This window comes from Epinephelus fuscoguttatus, linkage group LG16, assembly GCF_011397635.1.
Source record: "Epinephelus fuscoguttatus linkage group LG16, E.fuscoguttatus.final_Chr_v1".
Taxonomy (NCBI): domain Eukaryota; kingdom Metazoa; phylum Chordata; class Actinopteri; order Perciformes; family Serranidae; genus Epinephelus; species Epinephelus fuscoguttatus.
In genome coordinates, this window is record NC_064767.1 from 12,612,418 (window position 1) to 12,624,495 (window position 12,078).

Sequence of the window (12,078 nt, forward strand, 5' to 3'; positions counted from 1 at the left end):
CCCAGTGTCATTTTCTCATTCTGTCATAGTTCAACTTTTTTATCTGCCAATAGAAAGAGCCTGGTTTTGATCTTAAAGTCAACCCATAATTCAATACACGGGTCAGTATGAAACATGCACATACATTTACTTACTGTACTAATCACAAATTTAAGTTACTTCTTTTCATGCCACCCAATACTTTACACTCCACCTCATCTCAGAGGGAAATACTGTACTTTATTTTTTTACCCCACTACATTAATCAGGCTGCGTGGCTGACACTCACCTTTTCAACAGTTTCTATGGAAAGATAGTGAAAGAGAGAAAGAAAAAAACAGAAGTCATCTGTTGTAGAAATTTCTGTAATAAAATTTATTTAACAAAGGAAAAAGCAGTTCAGAGTTTTATTGCAGTAATTTGTGTGTACATGGGGCTCATGCCTTCACAACACAAAGACCAAAGAAATAAAGTTTTACTCTCAAACTTTTGTAAATAGATTCGTCTCATACGCCTCCCAGCTGTCTGTACTAATGTGTAAGCAAAAGAAGTGTGTAAGAGTGCTGTGAGTGAGCGTAGATTCTGTTCTAACCTAAGAACAAATCCCAGATAAGAAAACGCTGGTAACGTCAGAGTCTTCTTGAAACTGTGTAAGTGAGTCCTTGTATCCTTGTTCAAATTTGGCACAAATGTCCACTTGGACTCAACGATGAACATAGGGTGCTTTCATACCTGCCCTGTTTGGTTCAATCAAATTCAAGTTCATTTGCCCCCTAAATGCGGTTCGTTTGGGCAGGTGTCAACACAGCAGTCACACTCAGGTGTGCACCAAAACAACCGGACTGAGACCTTCTTGAAGAGGTGCTCTCAGTCCAGTTACAAACGAACTCTGGTGCGGTTCTATTACTATTTACTACTGTTTACTCAGACTGCATGACAAGGTATATATGTCACCAAAATCTAACCTGTACATTGTTGGGTCCAAGTGGACGTTTGTGCCAAATTTGAAAAAAAAAAAAAAAAAAAAAGCCCTCAAGATGTTTTTCAGATATCGCATTCCCAAGAATGAGACAGATGAGGTCACAGTGACCTTTGACCTTTGACCACCAAATTCTCATCAGTTTATTCTTGACTCCAAGTGGACGTTTGAGCCGAAATTGAAGAATTTCCCTTGAGGCGTTCTTGAGATATCATGTTCACAAGAATGGGACGGATGGACAGGTGGAGGTGGCTATCGCAGGTGTGGAGGCATAACAAGCAGAAAGGTCAGATATGTTGGACCACTGAATTTAAATCTACATCTTTAAATGTTACACTTACAGCTGAAAATGACAACAGAAATTAACAAGTTTGCCGATTTGACGTCTTCGCAATTCAAAACATTTGCCGGTTATCTACCAGAAGTGTTACCGCGCCATCACTGGTGATTCGGTCTTTACTTCCACCACCACTGGGGTGTGTGTGTGTGTGGTGTGAAACTCTAGAATCTCCTCCACCTCTGTTGCCCATCACTCGTCGTTCTCAGGGTAAGCCAAATAGAGAAGGGACCCAGAAGGTCCCATCAGCTGCCCTGGTCTGTTACAGTGTCTTGCCCAGTGGTTAGGGTCCCCGCAATTCCAGCATCCGCCGCCCCAGTGGCCAGCATTGTGTGATTGGCTGCTCAGCGCTTGCCCTCTGCCTCTCCCTTTGTTTGCTTCTTGCAGAAATCGGAGCCATTCCTTCACGAGCTTGTCTCTCTGCTTAGCTCTAGCCTGCTGTTTCTTTTCCTCGGAGATTCTCATCTGTTTTTCATGATGGATGGCGTGAGCTAGGATGTTTGACAAGCGTTCTGTTCTGTAGGTAAAGCAACTTTTGCTTACCTGGTCCATGATTTGCTTATCTATGCCAAACAGGAAGAAGCCCTTCAGTACTTCTTCATATGGGGAATTAGTTTGTGGGTCAGCTGGTGGCGTAATTCCGCTGTTTTCCTTGAAGATTTTCGTCAATCTGGCGAGATAGTCGCACACCATTTCACCATGCTGTTGTTTGCAGTTATTTATCAAATCCCATCTCGTGATGGCTGGGAAAGTTGATTTGATTCTCTCGCAGAGGTTCTCTACATGTCTGCGATATCCAGCGCCCGGAGTCCAGTCATAACACATGTCAGTGTCTGGCCAGTCTCCTTTTACTTTCACCCATTTCAGTCCCATGCAGTGGAGAAGGAGACTTCTGATTTCTCTCAGACTCGGTTTGAATGTCTGCACCACCTGCGGCAGCTCTGCAACAAAAGCAGCCCCTCCTTGTTTGGCGACATTTGGAAGTTCACTGGCAATTAAGCGCATCTCATCCTGTGTCCAGGCTCCGTCGCCACACGTCACCACATATCTGGATTCTCTCATATTATGCACCTCAGTCATTTTGATGCCTTGGGCTGTCTGCATGTCCCTGCCAGCCACAGGGACAAGCACTTCTCGTACAGAGGGGAGGATGGTGGCCTCGTGAAATGGAGATGGAGAGGTCTTTGGGACCGGCGTGGTTTGCTCTGCTGCGTCCAGCTGTCCTTGGACATCCCTCTCTGGGTTAACAGGCTGTTGGATCTGAGGATCCTGATGTGCGGCTGAGGCAGGAAGATGATCCGGTTCTTCCTGTGCATGTGAGTGCTGAGGACATGGATTTGTTTTCCCACACTCCCTCTTGCGCGTCCTCCCACGATTTTGTCGTCTCTGTCTTCTCTCTGCCTCAGTTTTCCACATCGTCAATGCTACCCAGTCTATTTTGTGTTTCCCCTTTCTGTTCTCATACATTTCCAGATTCTCTTGGAGTTTCTGTATCTGAAATACACTAAAACTACCATTCTCTGGAAATCCAAATTTCTCTACCCACAAAGGAAGCTGTCTACAAGTGTACTCGCCATATTTCTCATACATAATTTTTTCACATCCCCTCAGCTCTGACTTCTTAACCAAAGGTTTGCTGTTACTTTTCCCCATTATGTTCAGTGTGTCAGAATGTCACTCTTCACCTAAAGATGTCTTTTGTGGTCTCTAATACTGTATCCCCTCTCTCTGTGGGATGCCGTTTCACACAGTCTCTCCTCTGGCGATCTCACAAGCAGACTCCTCTCACACAGGGAGTGGATTACAGGTCGTCCTCAGTGGAGGTTGACTTCCTGATGTTAAATCCTTTCACCAGCTAGAGTAGATTCGACCTGTGAAGGAAGTGGAATGAGGAAAATGAGTTCGGCAGTCAACATTAATGTCTATCGTTCATTAGCATACTTTGAAAAACGTTTAAAAGACTAACACTGACACCCTTTCACATCTTCAGACAATGTGTCATGAGTCAGAGAGTTTTTAGCCACGAAATAAATTTATTCATTCATTTTCCGTGACTGCTTATTATGTCAAGGGTCACGGGGGGGGGCTGGAGCCTATCATAGCTGACATTGGGCGAGAGACGGGGTACACCCTGGACAGGTCGCCAGACTCACAGGGCTGACACATAAAGACAGACAACCATTCACACTCACATTCACACCTACGGACAATTTAGAGTCACCAATTACCAAAATGCATGTCTTTGGACTGTGGGAGGAAGCTGGAGTACCTGGAGAAAACCCACACTGACACGAGGAGAACATGCAATCTCCGCACAGAAGGGCTCCCCCACCCAGGGTTCGAACCAGGAACACTCTTGCTGTGAGGCAACAATGCTAACCACCACACCACTGTGCCAGCAAAATAAAATTTTACAAAAGCTGGGCATCTTGCAGAGTCACTATTTGCAAGATTGTTAGCTTCAAACAGAAAAAAAGTGGACAGACATTGCTGCAGCCCTCAAAATCCCCAGGGAGTATGGAGTATGCTATAGCTAGGTAGCTAACCACTGTCCCCATCCATCCATCCATCCATCCATCCATTAGCCTAATTGTAAGCTAACATTAGCTACTTTACTGTTTGCTATTAGCCTACAAGCAAATCAGCTGACGGTTTCTAGCTTCGCTCACAACAAGTGGTTACATGATGTTTTATAGGTGAGTTTAAGTATTCAAAATGCATCATAAGCCCCATCAGTCAACCTCTAGTTTATAACTAGTCAAGAACATCCATAAGACACCTATGATTCATTATAGGTCACATCCATAATGTTTTATGACTGTCGAAATAGACCAACAGGAAGCATTATGTGTGTTTATGCGTGCAGTCATAGAGCATTATAAATGCATTATAATTCACTATAAATGCCCTCATAACGCATTATAGATATGGTCTTCACAGACAGTGTATTACTTTATTTTAATTATGCAGAAGCGTACAGTAGTAACACATTGATATCAATCAGATGTAATAAATGTAATCAAACACAATTAATCAGATACAACCAATTCTTTCCCCATCCTTTTCCCTATTGCTATTTTACTTACGACCCGCTTGGATTCTGAAGAACAAGGCTAGAAGTGCTGAGTGGATTTAATGTGGACAGTGTGGTGGAAGTTTTAACACATGAGATCTGAAATAAAGAGTCTGAAACACCAGAGATGTCTTTGAGTCGTTTATTGCTTTGCGCATAGGGTCAGACAATCATGCAGAGTGACATGCAGTCTGCAGAGTATCAGATGAAGTGCGTTTCAACAGAGGCACATTCGTAAGTAAATCAGGAAGGAACTGATAAAGGGAGTGTATACAGCTGCAATAACGGCAGCCAACTGCAACCAGTTCCAATGTAGACACAGAAAAAACATAACAAGCCATATATGGTTTTGGATTATATGAGAACTTGTGGAGAGAACAGTCATGTAGGCAGTGTGATGGAAAATTCCGGTATTTAACCATATTTAACCTATAATGTGCTCTGCATGTGTTGTACACTCATGTTCTAAGGTTACTTGTTTTTATGAAACTGAACTTCTCACCTAATGATATGTGTTGCTCATTTAACCCCTACTGTGACAGCAGTGTGAGATCCAGCAGAGGACTAATGGAAGTAAGTTAAGGCTTACGAGCCAGGGAGGCTCCCACATCATGTGTCCTTGTGGGCCTCAAGAGATGTTGTGTCTTAGGCAGAGGTGGGTTGTAAGTAGTTACATTTACTCAGTTACATTTACTTGAGTAACTTTTTGGATAAATTTGACTTTTCAGAGTAGTTTTAATGCAAAATACTTTTTACTTTTACTTGAGTTGTATTGTTTTAAAGCAACAATACTCTTACTTGAGTACAATATTTGGCTACTCTACCCACCTCTGAGTACATAATTACACACACACACACACACACATATATATATATATATATATATATGTACAGTATATATAAGAATATATTTGTGTTTCTTGTGCCTTGATTTATGTTACGTTTGTAAAGATTTAATTTATTTTTGTTTTAGTTAAAGGGGTATCGTTTAAAATACATGAATTTGCAGATTATTATTCGTGATTGATTGATTACGCTCATGTTCTTATTTTACAAATAAATCAGACGTTACTCAACAGTTACTCAGTACTAGCCTGAGTGTCAGACTGAAGCTCCCAGAACCTTCAGTCTGACATGGCTTCCATTGAAGGCGATTTACAAGGGGGAGGGAATTTGATTTTTCCCTAACCAATCAGTAGAGATCAACGACTCACCCAGAATCTGACGTCATTAGTATCCATGCCTCGGGGGTGCCGAAAACAAGCGAGCATTGCCCGTTTAAAATGTCTCCGTCGTCATGCACGCCCAGCTGCATCGCCGTTAAATCCAGTTTAGCAGCTTCCTTAATTTGGTCCTCCATTAACGCGAGTAGTGGCGAAATACCTCAATAGCATCGTTAATGTGGTCTGTAGGATCTGTAGCGGTCGCCATTGTTGCTATCCTCACTAGTTACCCACCGGTAGCCTCGCATCACCAGATTCACTCTGAATTTTGTCTGGATTCTGATTCCGGTCTTGGGAGCGGATGCGGTATTCACCAAATTCACCAAACTAAAAGTGTTCACCATAGTAAAACTTTAAATTCTGGCGCACCATCGATTTGGGGTGATGAGGGGTGTAAGAAAATCGATTAACTTAATGGCTTGGGGCTTTTCTTGTAAATTATATTCTTTAAATTAAAAGTTTCACCGCATTTTTATTAGCTAGGTGCTTTTATTTTTACGGAAAGGCACATCCATTGAATTCCGGATCCTGTCTCACTCGCCCTGGTTCCATTTCCTTACCAAAACCTATGACCAAAACGGCCACTAATGGCCCCAGACTACCCACCGGCGTACAGCTTGACATCAGCGTGGCGCTGATTGGCTCATCGCTAGACCCCCGGCGTTCATTGGTCCGTCCATTGTTTGGACGAAATAAATCGCAAATTCATTGAAGTATGCCAGACCAGTAATGCAAGCCTACTCAGTTGAGTGGGCGGGGTCTATGGTCTGGAACCAGGCTAACTCAGTACTTGAGTAGTTTTTTCACCAAATACTCTTTTACTCTTACTCAAGTAATTATTTGGATGACTACTTTTTACATTTACTTGAGTAATATTGTTCTAAAGTATCAGTACTCTTACTTGAGTACAATATTTGGCTACTCTACCCACCTCTGGTCTTAGGAATGCTTACTGCACAAACCACCTGAGTGCCATATATTTTGATATGCATGTGTTTTGGGAACTATAAAGATAGCATGGCTGAAGAACATCTAGGCACTCGCTCACTGACTGTTCATGCAGTTGTATGTGTGAGACTTTTTCTTTAAACTGTTTATTGAATAGTTGTTTTGCCACCACAGCAGTTACTGGAGTATTCCTCTGGTGAACAGCTTACAAATAGCAATAGAGCAGAGGTCACATAAAGTTATAGGTTATACAGTAGCTTTCCATTGCAGCAGGATGATTTCCAACACGCTTGGAACCGTTTCAGTCCATGGCATCAGCAAGAGAGCTCTGCTCATTAAGGTCTCGTTCTCAGGTGGGAAAAATCTGCTCAGCTCCAGTTCTTGTTCAGAGTGACGCAGTGTCCCCCAGCAGTTGATCGGGGATCTGTGCTTCTCTAAAACATTGAGTTCTTATACCTCTTTCTCTATCCTCCTCATCAAATCTCCTCCTTTACAGTCCCTAAATTAGATCATAGGTAAACACAAGGCAGAGCTACAGTTGGCGTGATCACCTTTGCTGCATTTTTATTATTATTTCATTATTCAATTTCATCTGCATGACAGTCCCCTGAGTTCCCTTAATTGCTTTGCTACCTTTGTGTATTCTCATTTAAGACATGTTTCATTTATGCTTATTTTGCCTTAGCATAGAATGTGGTATAAGGGATTTTTGCGCTCATCATATAGAGGTTTTTCCCTTATTAGGTAGTGTAGCTAGATGGTCAAGTCTTTTACCTTCTCCTGCGTCAACAGGGAGGGGGATGTTTGGCTTGCCCATGCTTATGGCCTGTGACTTCTGCCTGTTTTACATCTCCTATGTTTGGAGACTGGTGGTACCGGCGTTTGGCTGGTATGGGTGGTACTCGTAGGTTATAAGGTAATAAGATTAATGTGAATTTTCCATGCTCATAGTTTACCATGAGAATGCTAAAAAGGGAAGAATGTGATGGAAAATTATGGGTATCTGACAATTTATGGGCATCTGACCCTTCTTTCACCTATAGCGTGTCCTGCATGAGTTACTTTTACGAGGGAGCTTATGAATGATTGTAAATTCTGTAATCCCTCATACGACAGTAGTAAGATATACAGCAGAGGCCTCATGAATAGCAGGCCAAAGGTGAACCTCTAAAGAGGCCTTCAAAGAGATGACCTTGTTAGTCTCAAAAGATGTTGGGGCTGAGAATAACAGGGTCTCTGGCGCCATGTATTGTGACTATGGATGGGCATGTGTTTTGGGTAACTATAAAGATAGGGGGCTGGAGGACATCTAGCAGCGCTCACTTTTACTGACTGTTCATGCGGTTTGTACTGTGTGTGAGACTCCATTCGCGAATGCTTAATAAAACTCAAGAAAGACAGCCGACGTGTGAAGACTTTTCTTTGAATTGTTTATTGAATCGTTATTTTGACACCACACAAATGCATTTGACAAAAACATTGTCTCCTTTCCCAGAAGTTCAGCACTTTTTAGGTCATACCCTTCAGCAATATGAACTGATGTTTTGCTAAGATTTTGCTGATCTGTTAATCAAACCATTCTCATTTTCCCCGCCCACCTGTGCCAGCTCGGCAGTCTTGGTACTTTCCAGTACCAAGAGTCCTTTCATTTCCGTATTCACTGATTGCACAAAAAACATGTCATGAAGTGGCAGTACGTTTGCTCTTAGTAAACTTTATAATCATAATGATACATTTTTTTTTTTTTTTTTTACACATTACTCTATAACATTAGTTCAACTTTTGTCCAGCTTGACTTGACGCATAGTGGTTACTACAGGGGGCGGTTATTTAAAGCCATTTTCTTGTATATGAATTAGTTTTGATGCTACAGTTGCATATAAGCCATGACTGTGGACCCTAGTGCGTGTTGCCATGCACTGCCACCCACTGGCCAGGTGTTTTAAGTGCAACACAAATCTCTGAATACCAAGATGGCCGACGGAAAGTAAGATATGTCGTACAGCTCAGGAATTTATCACCAATCCTACCAGAAATAGGAGACCCTTGCAGGTAAATACAACTTATTAACAATCAAGTAACATCTAAGAAGTAATACAAATATTGATTTCATGTTGGGAATAAATTACAATTAATCACCTGTCCACTAATCATGCAGCGCTGGCTATATTTCAGCTACAATCAATACTATTACTGCAAACTTGTACTTCATCTGCAGTGACTTTTGCTGTAAATAAATTAAACAGTGTGTTATCCGAATGTGACTTGCAGGAGGTTATAAGGTTGAGGAGTCAAGAGCAAGGAGCTGATTGAGGGAGGAGGTGAACATTTTATCTTGTCCTGTTCTTGAACACAGAGTAAGGCACTGACAGAGTTTGCAGAGAAGAATGCAGGGAGAGTGCAGAGGCCAGGAAATGTCCATGATGTCCATACTTAATCCACCACTGATTCATACTTTAAGGGCAGACACCCAGGTGAACCTAAATAAAACTTCCCCAGTCGGTTACTTACAATAAGCCATTTTTAGCATACATTTTCTGAAATTGTATGACTCAATATCTGATTAAATATGTTTTAACTTGTGTATATTTCCAGAACAAAAATCTGATCATTGGATAAAGCCAAAATTCTTGTTTCATTTTGTTGTCATGTCAGAGTCAAAGATTTTTACAGGGGACATTTTTATATCTCTTTTATCACTCCATAATTCCGAAAATACTGTCAACAGCCATGAAAAAAAAAACAATTTTGCCATGTTTTTAGGGATAAAATGTTCTCTAAATCAGGCCACGAATGATATACGAATAAACCCCTCGATGAAAACCTTCAGAATATAGATTGGAATAAAAAATTCAAACTCAGTTGTCCAGACATTTAAGTATTTTAAACTTTTATCCCCATATTTCCTTCTCATTACATCCACGACCGGACCCTCCAGAGGCCGAGCCCCAGCGGAGTTTCTACTCCCCATCCCGAGTGAGGAGACCGTGCACGGCCAACAACACAGACGTCTCTGTGAGGGTCGTTTCGTTTCTAAGGCACAAACAATTTAAAGCCCACATCCAACTGGGACTGGAACCCAAGGATGTTTCACACAGTTAGGCTAACTGGGACTTTCACCCAAAACTGCTTTACTATTACAAGGATTCCAACTGGGACTTTCACCCAATGATTCCTACGGTCAGGGCGCTTAACCCTGACGTCACGGTTGTGGATAAAATAAAGAATGAAAATATTATGTCGAATTAAACCCCTGATTTTAGGAAAGAAAGAATTTAAAAGTCAATGTTTCAGTGCTCACCAGATGAATTTTCGCTAAGTTGAATTCGTGGAATCCCAGCGGCAAGGATCTGGGCCGCTTGCGGTCAGTCCTCCCTTCCCAGAAGAGGATTTGAGGTTGGAGGCTGGAAATCTTTTTTTTTTCTTCCAGGATGGCCTGTCACTGTCCGCGCTCCGTGCCAGACGATCCCTCGAGGGATCCCACTTCTGACACCAAAATTGTCGTGGAAATTCAAAAATAATTCTCTGCTGCCGGTGAAGAATGAAAACGAGACTTCTGCCGGCCGACAAAGTTTTTTTTTATCCTCTCAGCTGAGAACAGGTCAATCAACATGCAAGCGAGCGGTCAAGATGAAGAAAGACCCTGAGCTTGGGGGGAGCTAAACATTTATACCTGAAGACCGCCCCTCAGTGGCCTGGGAACGTCCTTCAGGGGTCTTCACAAAGGTCTTTGAATAAGTTGCTCTTTGCTCTTCTTTCCCAGGGTGTTGTTTCACACTTGGGGCATCCTGCAGGATTTTACATGTCATTGTGAGAGCAAGAGGTCCAGACACAATACACAAAATGGATGTTTGCTGTGGGGACCAGTATCCCCCCCCCAGGGTGATTTTCCACGCCCGGGGCATCCTGCAGGTTCATCCTGCAGGTTCAGACATAATACGCAAGATGGAGACCTTAAATTTACAATCACAGGAACCAGACCAGGCGTCTAATTGAGACAGGTGTTAAACTGTCAAAATGTGTAGCCAGACCAGGCTAGTAAAAGGGACTGGGCTTTTAATTAAAGTTTTATGGTAAATTGTCTTTCTTTTAGTTTATTATTTACAAAGAAGGTCAAACGGTTAAACAGAGCAAGCAGTCTGCAGAGGTGTGACAAAAACAGGATGAAAAACAATTTCCTTTACAGTCAGAATCAGGCATCACAAATTCATTTTTTGAGAAGGAAATAGGCTGAGTCAAACTGGTTCAAACCAGTTCTGCAGTTAGGTATAAACAAAAGGTTACATGAGACTCAAGGTACCAAACTTCACTGATGTGAATCATTACTCAAGGTGTTATACTGCCATTTTGCCATCTTATATTATTGTTTTTTTTTGTTGTTGTTTTTTTACAATGTATTGCTATACTCTGTACTCATTTTTAAAAATTTCTGTCCAACAGAGGTTTCATTTGTTTGACTTTAACAAACAGTTAAACTTCGTATCGAACATCACACTGAGGGACATGGAGAAGGAAAAGTTGTTTTGTGATAACTTACCCCAAAAAAGCAGGAGAGCTCAGACAAACTGTGAAGTTTCTGCTGGCATGAAAACAGTTAATCTTCATGTCCTCTGTCTAAATGGATCTCCCAGAGCTGGTCAGGCTTGTGGTCACAGCAGGTTTATTCCACATCTGCATTTATCACAGCAGAGTAAAATGGTCATCTCTGTTATGTTTAAAATTTACATCCACACTCTTTAAAGCCACGTACTGAAACACACCTGCATCATGTCAAAGGACAATAGAGTAGAACTTTCATCCCTCGTGGACCAACAGTTTGCTCTTTGGCTAGACTGCTGCAGAAAGTCTGTCTCTGAGTGATAAAGTTGCTGAGGGATGACGTCACACCATTGGTGGTTGGAGTGGGAGTTTACCTCTTTAGTATGGAAGCCCAGTGATGAAAAAACAATTCTGTGAGTAATTATAATGAGAAAATAAGTCGAAATAATGACTTGACGTATATCTCAAAATAATGAATTAGTATCAAAATAATAACTTCTGTCTTAAAATAATGAAGAAAAACATTCTAAAATAATGACTGACTTATTTTAAAATGATTTATTAATGAGCAACTTATTTGTATCTGTCTTTCCTGGGCAGGCAGACAAAAAAAAAAAAAACATACAAGATAGCAAAATACATAAAAGTTCATCTGTGTAAAATAATAAATAAAATATAGCCACCAGCAGAAATTTGATTATAATTTTTTTGTTATTTTTGAAAAATTATTATTATTATTATTATTATTATTATTGTTATTATTATGAGAAAGTTTCAAGTTTGGTGTCAAATTTCATGTCTCTTATTCCAGTTCATTGTAACTTCAGTAAAGGCACAATGTGGCATATAATGCTAACTAGGCCACGCCCACAAAAGGAAGACTAATTGTTGCATTACTGTTGCAGCTTGCAGAAATATGAGACATACATTAAAGAATATACAATATATACTTATATACAAGTACGCATGAAGGAAACATACATACATACAAACATGCATA

At 41.2% G+C, this 12,078-nt stretch overlaps 1 protein-coding gene across 2 annotated transcripts; it reads right to left on the reverse strand.

Moving 5' to 3' along the window:
* Positions 1-143: 143 nt before the first annotated feature.
* Positions 144-11,389, reverse strand: LOC125903415 (uncharacterized). 2 transcript variants are annotated; one of them, XM_049600326.1, is made up of 3 exons: positions 11,300-11,389; positions 11,077-11,210; positions 144-3,166 (listed from the first exon to the last, which is right to left on the reverse strand). In XM_049600326.1, the coding sequence occupies exon 3, from the start codon at positions 2,946-2,948 to the stop codon at positions 1,488-1,490; it is 1,461 nt and encodes a 486-aa protein (XP_049456283.1). In that variant the 5' UTR covers positions 2,949-3,166; positions 11,077-11,210; positions 11,300-11,389; the 3' UTR covers positions 144-1,487. The 2 variants fall into 2 exon arrangements, with proteins under 2 accessions (XP_049456283.1, XP_049456284.1); XM_049600327.1 differs by lacking the exons at positions 11,077-11,210; positions 11,300-11,389 and adding an exon at positions 9,841-10,180.
* Between the last annotated feature and the right edge of the window lie 689 nt (positions 11,390-12,078).

What these genes read in the sequence shown, in the direction of transcription:
- LOC125903415 (XM_049600326.1), bottom strand. Translation starts at nt 2,948, where the DNA reads ATGGGGAAAAGTAACAGCAAACCTTTGGTTAAGAAGTCAGAGCTGAGG.